The sequence below is a fragment of the Bos taurus genome, chromosome 3 (assembly GCF_002263795.3).
Source record: "Bos taurus isolate L1 Dominette 01449 registration number 42190680 breed Hereford chromosome 3, ARS-UCD2.0, whole genome shotgun sequence".
Lineage (NCBI taxonomy): Eukaryota > Metazoa > Chordata > Mammalia > Artiodactyla > Bovidae > Bos > Bos taurus.
The window spans coordinates 106042596-106066265 of record NC_037330.1 but is presented as its reverse complement, the minus strand read 5'-3'; the positions used below and the strand labels follow the sequence as shown (position 1 = coordinate 106066265).

The following is a 23670-nucleotide window of genomic DNA, read 5'->3' as shown; positions in this document are numbered from 1 at the left end:
ATGGTCACAGAGCGCACCGAACTAACAGGAAGTGGGTTGCGCTTCCACCTTCCCAGCCCCGGCGAGAGCTAGCAAGGCAGCGGCGGCGGGTACGCCCAGAAATCCTGGGCTATGCCTGAGCGCCCCCGCCGACCCCTCCCCACACCCAGCCTCCGCAGGTCCTCTCGAGACACTGCCCAGAGCAATGGCCTCCTAACATCACAAACGGGGAAACCGAGGTATCCACGCCCAGAGGGAGGCGGAGCTTAGCTTCGGCTACTACTGTTGGAGGGCGTGGTCTAGCCTTCCGTCGCTCCCGCCTCGGGGGCGGGGCTCTTTTACCAAGCTAGAGGGGAATTCTTACTCCCGGGCGTGGCGGGTAAGGGGCGGAGTCACTAGCCGGGCGGCCAGACTTCCTCCCGGGTCCCTCCACTAGGCCGGCGTTTTAGCCGGCCCTTCATTTCCGGTGGGGGTGCCGCGCCCAGTGAGGGCCCGGAAGTGGGTCGCGCGAAGGTTGCTGGGCGGTTCTTGCCGGAAGTGGAGAGAGGCTGATCACAGTCCAGAGGTGAGACAGAAGTCTGAGGTGAGTGTGCGCGGTGGGGAGTGACTGGGGTCCACTCCTCGGCCCACTGGCCTTTGACGTTATTAATGGCCTTTCTGGCCTAGGTGCGTGCGGTGAGCCCTCCTGAGGGGGCCGGCGTTGTGGGGCTCTTACGCCGACCCCGGATCCTGGGCGCGGTCTCTTGAGGTGGGGCCGGGGTGACCAACTGAGCCGGGCTCTCCTGTGGAGGCCCTCCCTCCGCTGGACCTAGCGGTTCTGGAGGTCAGTCTCAACGGAGGCCTGATTCCTAAGGAGCTCTCACTGAAAGAAACCTCCGAGACCTTAGAGTCTTCACTAGTCCTGGTCTCGCCCCCATTGCTTGGATGGGTAAACTGATTCCCGAAGAGAAGAGGCTTGTCTTACTGCGAAACAATCGGAAACAATCTTTAACAGGGAAACAATCGGAATCTAGACCTCAGTTCCTTGGTTTACCAGCCCCAGATCCTTCCCCCGTTCATTTCCCAGGAACCTTTCTGTACCTTGGGGTGGTCTTCCGGTAGGTGTCTCTCAGGCAGTTGCAGGTTTAAAGGCTACCCGCTGCGTGGAACTTTTGTTTAAAAATACAGCATGTTTGGAATGCCTGGGGAGTTTTTTTTTTTTTTTTTTTAAAGAGTGGAGCAGGTCTTTGTGTTTGCAATTTGAGAGCCTCCCCTTTCTCTTAGTCTGTAGTTCTTATCTTGAAAACCCAAGTTAACTTTATTGAAGGTATCTCATACTTCTGGTCATAAAATCTGTTGGCTCAGGTTTGGTCTGGCTCCACTGCAAAGCCCCGGTAGCCATAGGTGCTTTATTTACTTTGTTTGAGCCTCATTTTTTCTCATCTTTTAAGTGAAGATCTCTGCTCACCTCACAGGATTAAATTCTGTGTAACAAATTATGTTCATTCTTTGTTAGGCACTCTGCCATATCCAGGGGTTGCAGAAACAAAATAAGGTAGACCCTGCCCTTGTGGATCTGACATTGGTCACAGGGAATTTAACAAATATTATAAATGTGATGCCTGTTAGGAAAGAACAGGGTACTATGGCAGTATGTAACAAGGGGCTCAGGAAAATCGCTTCTGCAGAAGCAGGGTTTAAGATGAGTTTCAAACAACGAAGAGCTCGATGAAGACAGGATGAGAAACTTAAAGCAGAGGTTAGTATCAGAACTGTCAGTTGAAGCTCTTTATAGGGATCCCTGTTCAAGTGATAAACGGGGTGGGGAGCCCAGCACGTTTATCATTTGCTAGTCATTTATTGAATATGTGTGAGGCACGTATGAAATGAGACGCTTGGCCCTGGTGACCAAGAATACAGTAGTTCTCTTGGAATGGAGGAGGAAGCAGACAAGTAAATCGAGGGTAGCTTACAGTGTTGAGGTGCGCTGTGTGAGCACAGGACTACCTGAGCCAGGTTTCCAGGCTTTGGGGAGGAAGTGGGAGAGTAAGTCTTGCAGGATTTATTTAGCCATATGGTGAATCTGAAAAAAGAATTTCCAGCCAAAGAGTCCAATGCAAGAAATGGAGACTGGGTGTTGAAAGACCAAGACTGGAGTTCCAGTAAAGCTCAGAGAAGTGAAGGAGGTGGGCAGTGGTGGGATCAAATATGAAGGCCCTTGTAAACCCTGCTAAGGAATTTGGAGCTTACCCTGAATGCTGTGGGGAGGCTTTGAACACTCTTAAGTAGGAAAATGATATGGTCAGATTGATGTTTTATTAATAATTTGCCTCTGGAGGGGGGAGGGGAAGGACCTTAATGGGGAAGTAGACGGGTGTTCGCAAGGTTGAACAATGGCTTGAACAAAGACAGTGAGAATGGAAAGAAGAGGAGGGATCAAATTTGAGCAATATGAAAAAGATGGAATCCATAGATTTGGAGGCTGATTACTTATGGAAATGAAAAAATAGAGCCTAGGACAATTGTCTGATTTTCTGGTTTAGGGAAGTGGTAGTACTATTTACCAAGATAGGTACTCAGTGAAGAAGGTTAACTGGAGAGGTGATATGGAAAGAAAATAAATTTTGGACGTATTTAGTTTGAGGTGTTTGCAGCACATCTAGGCAAAGGTGTCTAATAAGGTATCCCGGCTAGAAGAAACAGCACGAACAAAGATTTGGAGGCAGGAGAGGGTTTATATTGTTCAGTGAAATACTGGGGTCTTGGGTTTGTAGGGGAAGATAAAACCAGAAAGAAAAGGTAGGTGCTCCCAGGTTGTCAGGGGCTTTTGATGCCTTGTTTGAATGCATTTGGATTTATTCTGTGGTTGCCATTTTGCTTTTTGTTTTGAGTTACTGCTGTTCAGTATAAAGAAATTACAGTTGAATTTTCTTCCCCCTTCCCCAGAAATACTTCGTCAGATGTTTTGGAGGAGTTTAAATAAAGTGGTAGTAGTGAAAATACTTTGTCAAGTACAACCTGTCATACAAATCAAAAGTGGTAGTATTGCTAAGCTTCAGTGTGTGTATTTTTGATTTGCAGAGGTTAGCTGTTTAGTTTGTAAAATGTTTCCAGCCTGAAGGATTGAAGCCTTTTTTTCATCCCTTTTCTTCCTTATACATACCTTTGTTTAGTTGCAGTTATTTTTCAACTAGGAACTGAGCCTTTAAAAAGTGACTTCCTTCTTTCAGTTTTCTGTGAGGCGTGGTGAATCAAAGATGCATTTTACTTAAGCAAATGCAGTGTCATTGGAAACTGAACCTTCTGGTTTGAAATTTAATCCTGAGATTTGAAATCTGAGGATCATCAAGCCATATCTTAGGCAGTCCTACTGATTATTTCTTTGCCTTACCCTCATCAGTTTATTTTCTATTAAGCTGGCTTTCATATTGATACTTAAGCTTTTCAACCAAACCAGACTGCTTTTTTGAAAAGAACCATTTTCATCTTGTTACCCCTTCACTGGCTTCATTTTCCCAGAAAATCAAGTCTAAACTCTTTTGTCCAATTTACAGAGTTCTCCAGAGTCAGATCCTTAATTTAGTTTTCATTGGGTGGTACAGATTGACATTCTGATTTAGAGAGTTCCAAACTATTAGCATTTTATTTGTACCTTTTGCACTTACCTTTTGCTCATGATTACATTAGAACAGAGTTTCTCAACCTCAGCATAATTCACATTTTGGGCCAAATAATTCTTCATTTTGCAGGGTTGTGCTGTGCATTGTAGGATTTCAGCAGTATCCCTGGCCTCTACCTATAAGATGCTAGGGGCAGTCCTTCATCTGTGATAACCAAAAATGTCTTCAGATATTGCCAGATGTCTCCCGCATGGAGAATAGTGCATGAGAAAATATCTTAGCTCTGATTGTGTGGTGTCTTATCTTCAATTCAGTTCTCTGAGAGCAGGCTCCATTGCCGTGATTAACACAGTGTATGGCACATGATAAGCGCAGTGTACTTTGCAAGAAATGGGTCATGGGTTTCGTTGAAGCGTCAAGAATTGTTTATTCAAGGAATTTCTGGGTGGGCTTTGAAGGACTGGCTGTTTTGTGGTTTTTTTCCCCTCAGAGAATGTGATTTTAATGAAGAAAGCCATTGTTAAGGCACTCACTAGAAATGAGATTTGTATTAGTTGACAGCACAAGTCAGCCGATTTATATTTCTCCTATATTGGAGGTATATAAATTCCTCTTTTCTTTGCCTGCACTTAGGCAGCTTTCTTTAGCAAACAGGGATTCTCATTTTATTTATTTATTTTTGGTTGTGCTGGATCTTCACTGCTGCGCACAGGCTTTCTCTAGTTGCGGCGACTGGGGGTTACTCTTGGTTGCAGTGCATGGGCTTCTCGTTGAAGTGGCTTCTCTTGTTGCAGAGCATGGGCTCTAGGTGCATGGGCTTCAGCAGTTGTAATACTCAGACTCAGTAGTTGTGGGCTCTAGAGCTCAGACTCAGTAGTTGTGTCGAATGGGCTTAGTTGCTCTGAGGCATGTGGAATCTTCCTGGACCAAGGATGGAGCCAATGTCCCCTGTATTGGCAGGTAGATTCTTATCCTCTGTATTATCTTCTGGATTCTTAGCCACCAGGAAGGTCCCTATCATTTAGTTTAAATTGCATGCAGTTTATGGTGTTGTTATTCAACATTTATTTTGACTGATAAAATTGTTATATAGTTGACCCTCGTACAACATGGATTTTCAAGGGTTCAGTTACACAGAAGGATATGGAGGGCTGGCTGTAAAGTTATTTGTGGAGTTCCTGCTGCACTGAGGGCCTGTGCTCATACCTCCAAGTAGTTCAAGGGTCGACTGTAGTTTCATGACCGTAAAGTTAATGCAGCTCTAGCATTCACCGTGGAACTATTTGTTCTTGATATGCCATCACGTAAACATAATAAAAACTATCAAAGCTCTAAAAATACTCCTCAGCTACAATGCAGCTTTGTTTGCCTTATATTACCAGACCTGTTGTGTCACATTTTTCCATTCCACTGCAAAACATAGTTGAAATGTTTAAAGAGTGAGCTTTGTTGTTGTTGTCTTTTTCCCTCCAGGGGTCAGTAAAATTCCTGTACTTAAGTTAATTATAGAGGTACAGTCACAGATCTTTTCATATGTGTAGCTGTAGCTGAATCATGGCTAGGGACAAATGACATCCTTGAATCTATCTTTATGCATGAGAATGGGAAATGCTGTTCTGTTTAAAGCAACTACCAACTGAAATCAACCAATGTGGTTTTTCCTTATATAATGTAAAAGATGCCTACTGAGTGTTTTTATGCTGTTAGTCTTCATAATATGAATGAATGTTCATTGAATATAAGAGAGAAGGTAACCCATGACCACACAAAGTTATCTCTTTGCCCCAAAGCATTGAAACAGCTAGTTCTTAAATCTGACATCAGCTTGTGCAGTTACTAACTTTACTCACTCCTGGAGCTTTAGATAGAGGACATGTTTATTGAGGGAACAGGAGACAAGTGCTGATATTAGGCAGAATTCTTTCCCTCTCTAGAAGACAGACCTTTCTTGCTGGGATGGCAGTGACTTGGGCACTAAATGTCATTGGTTTCATCAGAGAAACCAAATGCTTGGGGAAGAACATTGGCTCCTGATTTGGGTTAGATTTAGATAGCATCTTTACTGGGGTGAAGTGCTGTCTGTTCTTTGGTTTCTGGGTTACAAGCCAACTTGTAAGTATCCTGTTAGCATGTGTAGGTTTTGCTCTGTAACATGTTAGAGCCTAGTGATGAGAATTTCTATATTGTTAGGAGTAGAACTAAACTAATGCCTTATGGTTTAGCAGTAGCTTAGAAGAGATATCCAAGTGGAACTGTTTTGTTGTCTTTTGTTTAAAAGAAATTATATAACTATGTTTTTTTTTTTTTTTTTTAAAGTTTGGAAAACAGAAGGGGAAATTGTGCAAAAATCCATTGCTCTAACTTGGCAAATATTGTAAATCTTGTGTTCTTTTCAAGTCTTTTTCCACAGTGCATGTAGCTATTTCCCTGTAATTAGAAGTCTAAGCTAACACTGCAGTGAACATCATCATGCCTGTCACTTTTCCCACATTAGTATTACTTCCTTAGGATAACATCCTGGGAACAGAATTCCAAAGTAAAGGCCAGCAGAAGCATTTTGAAGCAGATCGGGTGGGCTACAATAATATACAGGGTGACTTGTATAGTTGCTTTATTTTCATTTCTACTTAAGGGTATGACCTACAGGAACAACTACCAGACAAAGCAGAAAACATTTGATCATAGCAGCTTTTTGTAAGTAGAAATTCATTCCACTGCCTTAATTGCCTAGTGAAAAGAGGCAAGAACTGCAGGAGTAACCTGGTTCCATTTACTTCTGAATGACAGGTAGAAGGAATTGGGTTGTTTGAATTGTTAGAATGAGGAGAATATGGAGCAGCTTTGGCAGGAGTCACTGACCATTTCTGATTTCACTTAGTTTCAAACCACAAAAGAAGTTGCTGGAGAATCAAGCTCCTCGTTTCTTTTTGTTCTGCATAATATCCCTCCAAAAGCCTATGCATTCTCATTACTTAATGATGTTTCCTTGCTGATGACTTGTAAACTTTGATCTCCAGCCTTGATCTTTCCCCAAGCTTATTTCTAACTATTTATTGGATATTCCTACTTGGAAACTTCATCTTCTGTTCAAACTGTGTATCCAAGATTGATCTCATGTTCTTGCCTTAGTTAGAACATGCCAGAAACGTGTTTTTGCCTATAGCATCATCATTCTCTTACTCCCCTGAATTTGCCACTGTGGAGTCATCTTTGACTTCCTTCTCTGAATGCTACTATACTCAGCAGTACCAGACAGTTAATACTTGTTCTGTGTTTAATGCTCACTTGGTTTGTGTGACCTCAGAGGGCAGAACCAAGATCAGTGGGTGGAAGTTACAGGGAGACTGGTTTTGCCTCCATATAAGGAAGAACTTTTAAATACTTTGAGCTGTGCGAATGGAATAGGCTGCCTCCAGAAGTCTTGAGTTCTCCAACTGAGGGTGTTTGAACAGAGGCTACCTGACTAATTGCTGAGGATGTTGAAAGATTTGTTCTTGCATCTGATTATGCTTTCTAGACTCTTTCCCGATCCTGAGAGCCAGTGATTCGGTGAAAGATAGCTTTGTCACTCCTGCTAGACTCCCTCAGAACAGAAAAACTATTTTACTGTTAATTCAGGTGCTGGTCACTTAGTGGCCTAAAAGTGATTTTTTTTTTTCCTTTGCAATATCAAAAATGTTTTTTTGCAGTAGCACTTTTATTTTGCAGCTAGTTGAATAGCTTTCAACCTAACCTAAATCCTAATATCGTCCTTCTTTCCCCCTAAAACTGATTCTCTCAGTACTTGTAAAAATTTTGCTTTCATCATATTACTCCTTCATTCAACATCCTTGAAAGGCTTCACATTTATCACAGCACGAAATTCAAATGCTGCCTGGCCCTCGGTGCCCTCCATAACTAGCCCACCTTGCTTACCCCATAATACTCTGTAGACTGTCCGCTCACACTCTGTACTGAGCCTCCTTGGTCTCGATTTGCTTTTCATTGCTCTAGAATGTCTTCTCTTTTTTCTTTTAGTTTTTCTGCCCCACTTCTCTCCTGAAACCCCTGAGACTAACTCTAGTCCTCATTGATTTCTTCTGAACTCCAAGCATATAGTCATTTATACTCTAATTTAGGACCATACAACATCTTACAAAGAAAAAGCTCCAGTGTATTGGTTGATACTTTAACTTTTCCCAATCCAAATGAAATTAATCTCTTAACAGAACTTTAAAACACATAGTCTTCAGTATTTATTCCATTGGCATTTGTGTTGTCCTTCTCAATAAGAATGAAAGCTTCTAGATGGCAGAGACCGTGCGTCTGCCATTTCTTCAGTAGCTGTGACAGTCTGAGCACTTTCATGTTATGAGCATCTCCTATGTGCCAGGTTTTCTAGATGCTGGAAATTTGGGGGTGGGGGGGCAGTTAGGGGAGCAGAGGCAGGGAGAATGAAGAAATTTCCCATGCTTCTGGAGCCTATATTCTGGTACGTGGTAGGCAGTGATAACATTTTACCTTTGAACTGCATTTTAAGGCTCCCAAAGAGACTGTGCTTAGTCGCTCTGTTGTGTCTGACTCTTTGTGACTGTAACCTGCCTGGCTCCTCTGTCCATGGGGATTCTCCAGGCAAGAATACTGGAGTGGGTTGCCATGCCCTCCTCCCCAGGGGTCTTCCTAACTCAGGGATCAAACCCAGATCTCCTGCATTACAGGTGGATTCTTTACAGTTTGAGCCACCAGGGAATCCCATGAATACTGAAGTGGGTAGCCTATCCCTTCTCCAGGGGATCTTCCCCACCTAGAAATCAAACTGGGGTCGCCTACATAGCAGGCGGATTCTTTACTACCAGCTGAGCTACTTATCTATAAAACCAACTCATTGGATCCTTACATCTCCATGTGCTAGGTGCATGCATGCTAAGTCACTTCAGTTGCATCTGACTGTGTGACCATATGGACTGAAGCCTGCCAGGTTCCTCTGTCCATGGGATTCTCCAGGCAAGGATATTGGAGTGGGTTGCCATTTCCTTCAACCCAGGGGCTGAATCCGTATCTCTTAGGTCTCCTGCATAGGCAGGGTTGCTGTTCACCACTGGCCCCATCTGGGAAGCCCCAGGTGTGCCAGGTGATGATCCATTAAATGACTGTCCTGAAGTTTCACAGCTAATACATGACAGAGTCGGGACTCAAACCTTGGTCTCCTGAATCCTAGTTTTATTAAGACTTGAGTAATTAAGACTGCCTCGCCTTCTGAGGGTTTTATGATGAACACATAAATAGTTGGGAATCTGTATATTCATTTATGGACACTTACATACAGTTGTTGGCTATTGGCAACCAAAAATGGCAGGGAACAAGATTAGATTCTGTATTGGGAAAAATCTTATTGTAAATATTTACCTTCCAAATATGTGTCATCTCTACTGAAGGTGAAAAAAATATTGGCCTCCATGGAGGAAATTGAAGGCTGCTAATAATGTGACTCAGGATACCATAAAGAGACCTTGAAGCCACAGTGCTGTGCTCAGCAAACAGCTGGGGCTGGATGCTGTGATGAACCCGTTAGTCCCTTAAGCGCTTGAAAGCCATGTAGAGTGGTGGGAAGAGCCTGAGAATTTGTGTTCTCCCCACTCTAACTTCTGTCAGTTTCTTTCCTCTAAAGATGGGGATCAGTATCTTTGTAACATACATCATAGAATTACTAGACAAAGAAGCGGTAGTTTGATGATGTAAAGCACAACTATAACGGACTTTTGTTTTTTTTTTTCTTTATAAATTTTTGTTTTGTTGGCTGCACCTTGGGGTGTGCAGGATCTTAGTTCCCCGACCGAGGATTGAACCTGTGCCCCTTGCATTGGGATTGTGGAGTCCTAACCACTGGACTGTCAGGGAAGTCGAGGAATTTTGTTTTTAATTGATAGTATATCATCTAATAAAGTTATCTTCCTTAAGGTATTTGGTTTGACAATCTCCATATCAGTGTAATTTGTGCCCAAGAAGGCTGTGTTTATTTGAAAGACAATGTTTGTTAGATCCTACAATTGGGGGGAAAATTTTTTTTTAAGAAAGGGGGAAAAACACCCCACACGTCTCCTCAGACTTGACACAGAGAGGAGACAGCCAGGCTTGTGTTGAGGGGAGAGAGGGTAAAGGCCCTTATTATTATCATTTTTTTCAAGACCTATATTAACCTATTGTGTTTAGTGCCTACCACATTTATAATACTGGAATTACAAAGGCAAGACATGGTCTCTTCTGTAGGGTGACTAATTGCCTGTTGACTATTGAATGATTTTAAAGCTGTGTGTGAAATGTATGGTAGAAATAAGTACACAATGAAATATTGTGGGAGACATACTGGAAATGCTTCTTGGTGAGATGATACCTTGGCTGAGATTTAATAGATGGTAGGAATTCTAGGGGCAGATTGAGAAGGGAAAGCGTACCAAACCGGAAAAAACTTGCTAGAGGAGGTGATAGCGTAGCTGAATCTGAAAAAGGTAGTAGGAGTTATGAGATAAGGAACAGGTTGGGAGGGAAAGCAACCAAGCAGAGTGGATAGCATTGAAAAGTCTTAAAAGTGAGAGAAAGCGTAACTCTTTCTGGAGATTGCCAGTAGTTTGGGTTGCTGTGGAATGTTGAGGAAAGGTGTGGCAGGAGATAAAACTGGCGGAGAGGTGGGAAATTTAAAACAGGGCCAGATTGTGGAAACCCTTGTTTGGACTTTACTATGAGTCACTGTGGTAATAAGGAGAATGGATAAGAGGGTGTGTTACTGAAATTAGAGGACTAGTGAAGAGGTTATTGCAGTAATCTAGGCAACGTCATGATGGCTGAATTTTTATAAATCAGGATGAAGACAAGGGGCATTTATTTATGATACACAAAATAGAGCCTATGGATTTTGATGACTGATGAGATTAGTAAGAAGACAATTTAGTTAATGTTTATGGAATCCTAGCCATGTTTCAGGACTGAGCCAGTCAAGCAATTGCACATGTATTTCCTCACGTATTCTTTCTATAGCCCTTTGGATTTTATGCTGTTGTTCCTGTTTTACAAATAAGGAAGCTGAGGTTCAAAAAGTTTGGTAACACTCAGACACAGAGACTCCTAATCTATCTGACTTTTCTGAAGAATAATGCTATTAACCACTATACTGTACTGCTTAACAGTTTCCAGGTTACTGTCTTTTTTTTTTTTTAATTGGAGTATGGCTACTTTACAATGTTGTATTAGTTTCTGCTGTACAGCAGAGTGAATCAGTTATATGTATACATATATCCCCTCTTTTTAGATTTCCTTCCCATTTAGGTCACCACAGAGCATTGAGTAGAGTTCCCTGTGCTATACAGTAGGTTCTCATTAGTTATCTATTTTATACATCAGTTTATACGTCAGCTCAGTTGTGTCCAATTCTTTGCGACCCCATGGACTGCAGTACACAGGGCTTCCCTGTCCATCACCAACTCCCGGAGCTTGCTCAAACTCATGTCCATTGAGTCAGTGATGCCATCCAACCATCTCATCCTCTGTCGTCCCCTTCTCCTCCTGCCTTCAATCATTCCCAGCATCAGGGTCTTTTCAAATGGGTCAGCTCTTCGAATCAGGTGGCCAAAGTATTGGAGTTTCAGCTTCATTGTCAGTCCTTCCAATGAATATTTAGGACTGATCTCCTTTAGGATGGACTAGTTGGATCTCCTTGCAGTCCAAGGGACTCTCAAGAGTCTTCTCCAATACCACAGTTCAAAAGCATCAATTCTTCAGCGCTCAGCTTTCTTCACAGTCCAACTCTCACATCCATACATGATTACTGGAAAAGCCAAAGCTTTGGCTAGACGGACCTTTGTTGGCAAAGTAATATCTCTGCTTTTTAATATGCTGTCTAGGTTGGTCATAAATTTTCTTCCAAGGAGCAAGCGTCTTTTAATTTCACAGCTGCAGTCATTGTCTGCAATGATTTTGGAGCCCCCCAAAATAAAGTCTGTCACTGTTTCCATTGTTTCCCCGTCTATTTGCCATGAAGTGATGGGATCAGATTCCATGATCTTGGCTTTTTGAATGTTGAGTTTCAAGCCAGCTTTTTCACTCTCCTCTTTCACTTTCATCAAGAGGCTCTTTAGTTCTTCTTCACTTTCTGCCATAAGTGTGGTGCCATCTGCATATCTGAGGTTATTGATACTTCTTCCGGCAACCTTGATACCAGCTTGTGCTTCATCCAGTCCAGCATTTCTCATGATGTACTTTGCATGTAAGTTAAATAAGCAGGTTAACAATATACAGCCAATGTATTTTATATATAGTAGTGTATGTATGTGAATCCCAATCTCCAAATTCATCCCATCCCCCTTCCTCCCCATCCCTGATATCCATAAGTTTATTCTCTACATCTGTATCTCTGTTTCTGCTTTGCACATAAGTTCTTCTGTACAACTTTTCTAGATTCCACATATAAATGATACTGTATGATGCTTGTTTTTCTGACTTCACTCTGTATTACAGTCTCTAGGTCTGCCCGTGCCTCTTCATATGGCACTATTTTGTTCCTTTTTATGGCTGAGTAATGTTTTATCATGTGTATGTTATATTTTCTTTATCCATTCCTCTATTGATGGACATACAGGTTGCGTCCATGTCCTGGCTGTTGTAAATAGTGCTGCAATGAGTTTTGGGGTGCAGGTTACTGTCTTGATTACCTCAAGTGATTGGTGGCAGTGCTGTAAGTGCTGTATTACTGAAACAGTGAGGGTGGGGTCTGGAGGAGCAGTGTTAGGGAAAGTGATGAGTTCTGTTTTGGACATTTCCTTTGGGACATCTAGTTGATGTCTAGGTGGGAGCTTGATCTAAAATTCTGAATTCCAGAAGGATGGCCTGAGCTGGATACACTGCTCTGGGAATTGTTAGTCTGTAGGTGGTTGTGGTGGTATCACTCGGCGAGTGGACTGAATAGTAATATGATAATACTGGTTGACAGCTTTGGAGTGGACATGACCACCTAAAGATTGGTATATACGTCATAGAGCATAAGACAAGGTATGTCTTTTGGTCCCTTCAATTCTAGGCATTCTGAAAGAATGTCTAGAATACATACATCTCAAATTTCAGTCCCCCCCACCAAAAACAAACTAGGTACTGTTTTCCAATATTTGATTAGTGGTGGAATGAGATAGCTTTAATGATAGCCGTTTTGTCCTTTCTCATTCTGCTTAAGTTAAACAGCAGAACGATAGCTTGTTTAGAATTAAAAACTTGTAAGTACAAATGAAAAATGGAAAAGAAGAAACCAAAGTCCCATGAAGCTGTATTATTAAGCTATTAAGACTGGTAAGTGTTCATTCGGCAACCCTGGCAGCCTGTAGAGACACTTGTACTGTGTAACCATGTTAACAGTGGCCTCAACCTATAGCATCCAGTATGTATGAAGGAACATGTTTTATAACAGAATGAGTGGTATCTGTTAATGGAAGGTAACTTGGGAGTTTATTGCATTCACTGCCTTTCCCCATGGTATTAACATAGTGTGATGGATTATATATATCAGTCTGTCCCTGGATAGTACCCAGAACAAACCGGGCAGCAGTTGGGATACTCAGTGATCATGCTGTGACGTAAGGGAGAGTTATGGATGCTTCTGGTCTGCTCCATAGTCTGTTCATTTTCAGTAAGAATTTGGAGGCTTCTGGTGCCTCTCCAGGCCAGGGAATGGAAAGGTTTATTTGGTTCACATTCTCATCTTTCTCTTTGATTAGCTTTTAAACAACACACTTTGGCAAATCACTAGCCTCTGAGAGATCAGAGCCTGTACACAGAAAAGAGTGGGCAGATCAGATCAGATCAGATCAGTCGCTCAGTCGTGTCCGACTCTTTGCGACCCCATGAATCGCAGCACGCCAGTCCTCCCTGTCCATCACCAACTCCCAGAGTTCACTCAGACTCACGTCCATCGAGTCAGTGATGCCATCCAGCCATCTCATCCTCTGTCGTCCCCTTCTCCTCCTGCCCCCAATCCCTCCCAGCATCAGAGTCTTTTCCAATGAGTCAACTCTTCGCATGAGGTGGCCAAAGTATTGGAGTTTCAGCTTCAGCATCATTCCTTCCAAAGAACACCCAGGGCTGATCTCCTTTAGAGTGGACTGGTTGGATCTCCTTGTAGTCCAAGGGACTCTCAAGAGTCTTCTCCAACACCACAGTTCAAAAGCATCAATTCTTCGGCGCTCAGCCTTCTTCACAGTCCAACTCTCATATCCATACATGACCACAGAAAAACCATAGCCTTGACTAGACGAACCTTTGTTGGCAAAGTAATGTCTCTGCTTTTGAATATGCTATCTAGGTTGGTCATAACTTTCCTTCCAAGGAGTAAGCGTCTTTTAATTTCATGGCTGCAGTCACCATCTGCAGTGATTTTGGAGCCCAGAAAAATAAAGTCTGACACTGTTTCCACTGTTTCCCCATCTATTTCCCATGAAGTGGTGGGACTGGATGCCATGATCTTCATTTTCTGAATGTTGAGCTTTAAGCCAACTTTTTCACTCTCCGCTTTCACTTTCATCAAGAGGCTTTTGAGTTCCTCTTCACTTTCTGCCATAAGGGTGGTGTCATCTGCATATGTGAGGTTATTGATATTTCTCCCGGCAATCTTGATTCCAGCTTGTGTTTGTTCTAGTCCAGCGTTTCTCATGATGTACTCTGCATAGAAGTTAAATAACCAGGTGACAATATACAGCCTTGATGTACTCCTTTTCCTATTTGGAACCAGTCTGTTAGGGATGATCTTAGTTTATCTCGTGAGTTGCTTCTCTCTTCCACAGGGAAGACAATGTGTTAAATCAAGGTATTCGGTCATGTCGTCATCTTTGAGGGAATTGTGATTCTGTCGTCATTTTAGGTGGCTTCAAGGGAGTTGAGTCTTCAGTTACCTGACCAGATTAATGCTTTGAAATGAAATCTTTTCAAGTCTTTGGCTCAAATTTCATGTGACTGATTTTTACAAGATCACTTACAGTCTCAGCCACTTTATATTGATGTATGTTGATAACGTTAACACTTATATGGGTTTGTGGGCAACTTTCAGAACCCTTGTCCCTTTGGAGTTCTGAGATTCTATGCTTCAGGTTCATTGACTTCATAAATATTTATCGAACACTTTCTACCTGCCAGGTAGTGGCCTAGATGGTAGAGGATAAACTTGTTTAGGAAACAAACCAGAAAAGGTCCCTTCTCTTTTGAGAAGAAAGGAGCTTCCTTTCTTTAGGATATCAGACATTGAATGAGGCTAGTTCAGTAAGTTGGTATTTGTGAAAAGATCTATAACAAGCCCTTCTGGATATGTCTTGTTTTCCTTCTCTACTGCATATCTAGATCCTGCCCATCCTCCTTGGAAGCCTGGCTCAATTGGCAGCTTCTCCCTGATAGCCTTATCTGACCCTTTCAGCTGATATAGCCTTCTCTTCTCTGAAATCCTATGTTATTTTGCCTGCAACTTACATCACCTTAAATAATTTTCTGTTTGTTTTTAATAGTTTTAGTGCACAGTGTACAGTTCTCTGTTAGACTATAAGTTATTGTGGGTAGAATAAATATCCTGTTCATCTTGGCCTTGGGCATTCCGCATGCAGGCAGCAGGATGTTGTAGGAAAAAACACTGAACTTAGAGCCAGAAGACTTGATTTGAGTACTGGCTTCCCAACTAACTAACTTTGTGACTATAGGCAAGTCATTTAACTTCATTGAATTTGTTTCCTATCTTTAAGAATATATTAATTATCTTTCCATTCATAAGTAGTTGTTGAGAGGCTTATTAAACTGAGAGAACATATGTGACTGTTCCTTGTAAATTCTAAATTCTTACACAAATACTTAGTTGATGATATCATAGTAAATATTCAGTAAGTATTTGGATGAGTAAGTATTTGCTTTCAGTTAACACTGTTTCCTGGGTAGTTCTTTTGCTTAATGAGGTCTCTAGGCTTCTGCAAATATGCTAAACTATCTTCCGTCTTACTTTACTGTAAAATGATTCTGTTCCTCAGAATTGGCATCTTCTTTATCTCCAGGGCATTCTCCCCCCACCCCCCCACCCCAGGTTCTGTGTCATATTAAAACAACAAATAACATTTGGTCTGTTTCAGCAGGTGGTGCATTATGGCTGACATGCGAAATCTGGTAGAAAGATTGGAGAGAGTGGTGGGCCGCCTGGAGGCAGTCTCCCATGCCTCTGACACACACTGTGGGTATGGAGACAGTGCTGCAAAAGGTAAGCAGTATACGTGCCAGTAGAGTGCTTTGAGTGAAACTTGGTGTCCTGGCCTGAAATTTTTCTCTCTTGGTATGATCTCTTCTTTGGAGCTAACTTGCTGAAACATTAAATTTAGAAAGTTCATCGCCTGTAAGATAAGGGAGGAAGTGACTTCTTTGCAGGGAGGCCTGTGGTTAAGTTATTTTAACACGAGAACTTCCTGCTTCCTGTTCTTTCTTTAGCAAAATGACTCTAGTATAAGTCAAATGACAAGTGATATTAAAATTTCCTCTCTCCAAATTATTGGCAGATTGACCACATGTACCAGTTGAATTATAGAATGTTAGGCTAAAAGGAACTTTGGTGGGGGGTAATTTTGTTTATTTTCATTCTGTTGATCAAGAAAATCAAGCTCAGTTAGGAATGGGGACTTAGCTAGGATCACATAAGAAGTTAATGGTGATTCTGGAGCTAGAATGCAAACTCCTGACTTACACTCCAGCCTTCTGTTTACTGTTACCTTGCCTCTCCGCTTTCATATGGAAGTGCCTTTAACAAACTCTCTCATGTGTGACCATTCTTGGTGGTGTGACTGTCTTCAGCAGGAACGACTCCATATGTGCAAGCATTTGACTCACTGCTGGCCGGTCCTGTGGCAGAGTACCTCAAGATCAGTAAAGAGATTGGGGGAGATGTGCAGAAACATGTAAGGAGGTTTGGCCCTTTTTCCCATCTTTTACGGACTGGTGGCTTTCTTCAAATCATAGTCATGCTTGGTTTAAGAGCCCCTTGAGAGGCTCCTGGCTTCTTCTACCTGCATTGAGGAACTCAGTCTATGCACTGAAACAGTTTTTCACATTTTTTCCCAGGCCCTCTGCTTTTATCACATGCTCTTATGGGCTTCTTTTATATAGATAGCGTGCTCTGCTCATCTTGGTAGTGAGAATATGCTACCCCACCATGTTATATAACCAAGCCTGGGGTGGCTTATTCAAAGGACTCATCATCATGACTTAGCATTTATGAAACTGTGCTTGGTAGTTATGCTAAAACTATGCTAATGTGAGTTATTTTCACACTTAGCCCACAGTAAGAATACGAAGTAGGCACTGACAGGTGCTCTCCACCCACCTCCCTTCATGTGCTGCTACCCACGTTGTCACCACCGCCCCCCCCACCACCACTCTTTCTCTTCGGGACCCAGAACCTTACTGCTAGTCTTTGAGTGATCCTTTGTAAGCAGTAACCATGTTTAGGATCAGCCTGACCCTTCAGTAAAACTGTTTGCCTGATATTTGAAAGATCTATTTGAAGCCTCTTAGATACCATCTGTTGGCAGTGGTGTTAACTCTAGAGAGTGGGACTGGGACTTAGGAGTATGGTGCTTGCATTTTTACTTTATACAGTAGATAACATTTGGAAAAGTTTAAAACATATCAGTTCTACATTTAAAAAATACAAACCCAGAAAAATGACTTGACTTTGAATTTTTATATGTGGTAGTGCTTATAGCTTCATGCTTCTTAATATTCATTTGTCCATGGCCCTCAGTAAGAAATACATATTTGTAACCAAGATATGCATGTGTGCTAAGTCTCTTTAGTCGTGTCCGACTCTTTGCCACCCTAGGGACTGTAGCCTGCCAGGCTTCTCTGTCCATGGAATTCTCCAGGCAAGGATACTGCAGTGGGTCGCCCATGCCCTCCTCTAGGGATCTTTCCGACCCAGGGATCGAAACCGTGCCTCTTACATCTCCTTCGTTGGCAGGCAGGTTCTTTACCACTAGCACCACCTGGGAAGACCAGTTGAGATAGATGTTTCACAAAATAGTGTTTATGCTACTTGTATTGAACCTTAAAAAAAAATTTCTAATTGCTGTATTGCACTCATTGTTCTACTATACTTCACTGAATGAAGTGCTCATTATGTGTCACAAAGTTGATTTAATTACCTGTGATAGGTCATGGTCCAACACCTGAAAACAGCTTTAACCTTATGGAGTAAATACCTTAAGAATTTGAGGCATAAGCTTAGGCTTTTGCTTTTACTCCTACCTCTGGTTTTTGAAAATAATTTTTTTTTGGTGATGAGAGGTAGGAGAGATTTTTCAGTGCACTTCGTACCACACATGTGCAGTTGCAAACTTGACTTCTTTGAAAGCCCTAAGTATCTTCATTTCCAACTCTGGATATACAACCTGATTAGTTCCAACAGGAGCAATGGTATATGTAATTCTGCTATCAGTCCCTGAAATCTGGATTACTTAAAGAAATCAACATGAAGTGCCTGGGTTGCTGCCAGAATACATGAACATGGAGGCTTCAGGTTATTCTTATCAGGACCTGTCCAGTTGTGAAGTATCGCTGATAGCTGGTTCTTTTCCTGTCTTCTTGTTTCCAGGCGGAGATGGTCCACACAGGTCTGAAGTTAGAGCGAGCTCTCTTGGTTACAGCCTCTCAGTGCCAGCAGCCAGCAGGCGTAAGTTCACTGCTAGTTGGTTTTGTTATGGTTTGACGTGCAGGACAGGTTGAGGGCTTTCTGCTGAGCTATTACAACATGTTAAGATAGATCTACCAGGCACCAAGTCCCAGGAGAGTCTGATTTTAAGCCCCACTATGGGAATGTGCCATTTGACAGTCTTTTCTAGCCTCTTGGCTTAGCCCAAATTCATCATATTGTCTCCTAAGTTCATTAGGCCCTAGAAAGTGATTCTCTTACTCCACTGTGGATGTGCTTTTATTAGTAAGACTGCTGGGGAGATCGTAAAAGTATTGCTTCTCCCCTCACCCTAAGTGGTTGGACATCTCTCTTAAACTTTATTCCTACCTCAAAATTTTAAGCTGCCAAAGTATGAAAATAAATTTGAGAAAATTTAGATTTTTCTCAGAGCCACACATTTTAGTTTTGTTTTGTTTCTTCTTTTTTGCATTTGGCTCTCCTAGGTAGAGGGTAATAACATAAGTTTTCGTGCTAATGCTGTATTAAAACCTGTGAACCCTCAACATGCCTAAACAATGTAAAAGTAGCAGAAGTAAGGTTAAATATGTTAGACTCTAATTTTTAATCTTAAAAGACAAAAGGTTAAAGCATTTTGTCTAAACCTTTTTTCCCAACCCCACACTTTTCACAACAATTCAGGCTGCTGAGACATTATTGTATTCCCCTTACTTTAGATCCAGGATTGGCAGACTGTAGTCTGCAGGCCAAATCGGCCCACCACCTGTTTTAAGTGAAGTTTTTTTGAACACAGCCATGTCCATTCTTTTAAGTGTTGTCTGTTGTTGCTCTATGCACTACAACAGCAGAGTTAAGAAATAGCAACAGAGCCCGTATGGCCTGCAAAGACTGAAATATTTACGGTCTGGCTCTTTACAGAAAGTTTACCAATTCCTGCTTTAGACTGTTCTCATACTGAGATCTGAGAATCGAGATGTTCAGGAAACCAGGCTTTGTGGGAAGGATGAAAACACAGAAACACAAGATTGGTCCATTATGCTAAGCTTCCTGCTCAAATGCCAAGTCCTCTAATTGCATTTGATTCAGCAGATCTCTTCTCAGCAGCTGCTATATGGCTAGCACTGTGTTGAGGGCTGTGGAGATTATAAAATAGGGCTAAAACAAAGCCCTTGTGTTTGAAGAATTAATGAGAAAGAAAAACATGTTCACATGGGTTCATTAATAAATGGTTGCATGGTAAGGTGCCAGAATTGGCTCTGCTGACGAGAGATGCTGTAGGAGGCCAGTGTGGCTGGGGTTGGAGGGCTGTTCCTCATGAAGCAGAGGATCACGTGGATAGATGGAAAGACAAGAGCCCATCGTGAGTCAGGGCCCAGAAATGAGCTGGTAGCTCCTGTTAGTGGGACAGAAAAGAGACAAATGACGGAAATGGTAGAATTTTGTGGTACAGCTGGGGTATGGGTCCTGATCATGAAGAACCACAAAATCCTGCCTGAGAAGTTGGAACTCTGAGGAGAGTGAGGTGTTGAGTAGTAGTGTAGCCATATGAATCTTTGGAGATAAATACAGAGTTTATGTGCATGCTTGTTGTAGTTCATGAAGAATTCTTGCCTTACAAGATGAGAGTTGAGCAACATAAAACATAGAAGGACTCTAACCTCTGTCTTTTCCTGCCTCTTTTTTTCTAGAACAAGCTTTCTGACTTGTTGGCACCCATCTCCGAGCAGATCCAAGAAGTGGTGACCTTCCGGGAGAAGAACCGAGGCAGCAAGTTGTTCAATCACCTATCAGCTGTCAGCGAAAGTATCCAGGCCCTGGGTTGGGTGGCTATGGTGAGCTGTGCAGCTTCTATGGGAGGGAAGGGATAGAGATCAGGAGATGTGGCTGGAAAGGCCCTGCGTCACTGACAGCTTTTTCTTTTTCTAGGCTCCCAAGCCTGGTCCCTATGTGAAGGAAATGAATGATGCTGCCATGTTTTATACAAATCGAGTCCTCAAGGAGTACAAAGATGTGTAAGTCCAGCTTGTCCTCAAGGGGTCAAGAACAAACCCAGCTGGTTACTTGACTTGCTAGAGTAGGGCTTTGGGTTAAGTTAAGGCTGGCCATGGCTGCTGTGTTTATTCTCTTATCTCAGGGCTGCTTTTTGGAAAGTGTGATAGATGTTGACTCATAGAAGCTGCATTTGCAAGCAGAAAGTGTTTCTTCTTCCTCTTCTGCTTTTTATCTGGGGTTTGTAGGGGGCTTTTGAGTTTTCTCATCCTTGCCTTTACGGTTTAGGAGCTTTTGCTGGATATGAAAATGAACTAATGCCCTTTTTTTTTGGCCTGTGTGGATAAGATTTTGTTCCTTTTTGAAAACTTCTAACTGGCTCAATGGCAAAAGTTACAACAAGATTTACTATAAAGTGACCCTGACTATTCTTATAGTCAGGTAAAGTGAGAGGAAGGCTGCCTGACCATTGCAGGTGTTGCGTAAGGGGAGTTACTATATGTCCAACCACATGTGTCCACCAGTGTGAACTTCTCCATCACTGGTTTTGAGCTGGAGTGACTACAGGCACCTGTTACTTGGCCACGTAACTCTCCAAACCCTTCTTTTCTTCCCTCCATTTGTCCTCAGTAATCAGCATATGTTGAGTGACTGCTCTGAAGGAATGAGCCTTCATGTGGGTCTGAAATATCTCCCAGAACACCAGGCAGTTCCTTGATCCTTCCAGTAATCTGGAATTAAGCATCACAACATTCTGATTATATTCCACTATTATACTCCACAATTTACAGTTGAGGAAATTGGGTTTTAAGCTCAGTTCAGTTTAGTCGCTCAGTTATGTCCGACTCTTTGTGACCCCATGGTCTATAGCATGCCAGGCTTCCCTGTCCATCACCAACTCCCGGAGCTTACTCAAACTCATCTCCATTGGGTCGGTGATGCCATCCAACCATCTCATCCTCTGTCGTCCTCTTCTCCTCCTGCCTTCGATCTTTCCCAGTGAGTCAGTTCTTTGCATCAGGTGGACAGAGTATTGGAGCTTCAACATCAGACCTTCCATTGAATACTCAGGACTGATTTCCTTTAGGATGGACTGGGTTGATCTCCTTGCAGTCCAAGGGACTCTCAAGAGTCTTCTCCAACACCACAGTTCAAAGCATCAATTCTTTGGCGCTCAATAATCAAAGTCTTCCAGCTAATAATATGTAAGAGAGGAGACTTGAACTACAGTGCAGTGCTACTTCTGTAATTTAATACTGATTCAGTTCAAACGCTCAGTTGTGTCCGACTCTGCGACCCCATGAATTGCAGCACGCCAGGCCTCCCTGTCCATCACCAGCTCCTGGAGTTCATTCAAACTCAGGTCCATCCAGTCGGTGATGCCGTCCAGCCATCTCATCCTCTGCTGTCCCCTTCTCCTCCTGCCCCCAATCCCTCCCAGCATCAGAGTCTTTTCCAATGAGTCAAATCTTCGCATGAGGTGGCCAAAGTACTGGAGTTGCAGCTTCAGCATCATTTCTTCCAAGGAACACCCAGGACTGATCTCCTTTAGAATGGACTGGTTGGATCTCCTTGCAGTCCAAGGGACTCTCAAGAGTCTTCTCCAGCACCACAGTTCAAAAGCATCAATTCTTCAGCACTCAGCTTTTCTTCACAGTCCAGCTCTCACATCCATACATGACTACTGGAAAAACCATAGCCTTGACTAGATGGACCTTTGTTGGCAAAGTAACATCTCTGCTTTTGAATATGCTATCTAGGTTGGTCATAACTTTCCTTCTAAGGAGTAAGTGTCTTTTAATTTCATGGCTGCAGTCACCATCTGCAGTGATTTTGGAGCCCAGAAAAATAAAGTCTGACACTGTTTCCACTGTTTCCTCATCTATTTGCCATGAAGTGATGGGACCAGATGCCATGATCTTAGTTTTCTGAATGTTGAGCTTTAAGCCAACTTTTTCACTCTCCTCTTTCACTTTGATCAAGAGGCTTTTTAGTTCCTCTTCACTTTCTGCCATAAGGGTGGTGTCATCTGCATATGTGAGGTTATTGATATTTCTCCCGGCAATCTTGATTCCAGCTTGTGTTTCTTCTAGTCCAGCGTTTCTCATGATGTACTCTGCATAGACGTTAAATGAGCAGGGTGACAGTATACAGTCTTGATTGACATACTCCTTTTCCTGTTTGGAACCAGTCTGTTCCATGCCCAGTTCTAACTGTTGCTTCCTGACTTGCATATAGGTTTCTCAAGAGGCAGGTCAGGTGGTCTGGTATTCCCATCTCTTTCAGAATTTTCCACAGTTTATTGTGATCCACATAGTCAAAGGCTTTGGCGTAGTCAACAAAGCAGAAATAGATGTTTTTCTGGAACTGTCTTGCTTTTTGGATGATCCAGCGGATGTTGGCAATTTGATCTCTGGTTCCTCTGCCTTTTCTAAAACCAGCTTGAACATCTGGAAGTTCACTATTCACATGTTGCTGAAGCCTGGCTTGGAGAATTTTGAGCATTACTTTACTAGTGTGTGAGATGAGTGTAATTGTGCGGTAGTCGGAGCATTCTTTGGCGTTGCCTTTCTTTGGGATTGGAATGAAAACTGATTTTTTCCAGTCCTGTGGCCACTGCTGAGTTTTCCAAATTTGCTGACATATTGAGTGCAGCACTTTCACAGCATCATCTTTCCTCCTAAAGGGAAGTGTTTTATTTTTAATTTTTTGGAGGAAGGCATATTTTTGACCTAAGGCATTGTGTTACAAGGCAGTTGAGTTTCTTGGAGTCCTAAAGATGCATAGTGATGCTTGAGCGCCTTCCTGACCATGGCTTCAGGCACAGAATATTTGCTCTTTTCAGTTTTTTATATAAGATTATGCCTAAGGTCTTATTATGCTTTGAAAAAACAGTTTGTTACTTTAAAAAGTTTAAGGCATATTGCTATAAGAGGTAGAGATATAGAGTCCCTGTCAGTATGGACTTTGGTCTAATTAGGGTAAGAAAATAGGTTTAAAAAAGAAAAGAGAAGCTCAGTTATGATAGAAAAGCTGCCATTGAGCAGAGCCTAAGGAGCATCACAGGCAGGAAAATGTGAGCTCATAGATAGGAAGGATCTGGAATCATTGTTGTAATGTACCCTGATTGCCTGCAGTGAGTCGTTCTTTAATTCTCCCAGGGATAAAAAGCACGTGGACTGGGTCAAAGCTTACTTGAGTATATGGACAGAGCTGCAGGCTTACATTAAGGAGTTCCATACCACCGGACTGGCCTGGAGCAGAACAGTGAGTTCTTGTCCCCTACTGTCATTCCTCCAGGAAGTAGGAGAGGAGGAAAAGGGGTAGAAGAGTAAAGAAAGCGAGGGTAAGGGAAAGAATACTCAGTTCTATTCAGTGTCGGTAAACATGGGTCAGGGACATGCTTGGGCTGGAGGGGAGATA

At 42.4% G+C, this 23670-nt stretch overlaps 1 protein-coding gene across 7 annotated transcripts in view; it reads left to right on the top strand.

The window, feature by feature from the left end:
• The first annotated feature begins 518 nt into the window (after positions 1-518).
• The window catches only part of CAP1 (cyclase associated actin cytoskeleton regulatory protein 1), a 28638-nt gene continuing 5486 nt past the window's right edge, over positions 519-23670 (top strand). Inside the window, exons 1-7 of one of the 7 annotated variants that reach the window (XM_005204657.3) lie at positions 519-544; positions 15698-15819; positions 16407-16507; positions 18202-18279; positions 19947-20090; positions 20185-20270; positions 23409-23514. In XM_005204657.3, coding sequence (XP_005204714.1) covers positions 15708-15819; positions 16407-16507; positions 18202-18279; positions 19947-20090; positions 20185-20270; positions 23409-23514 — 627 coding nt within the window. In that variant the 5' untranslated portion in view covers positions 519-544; positions 15698-15707. 7 annotated transcript variants of the gene reach the window in all.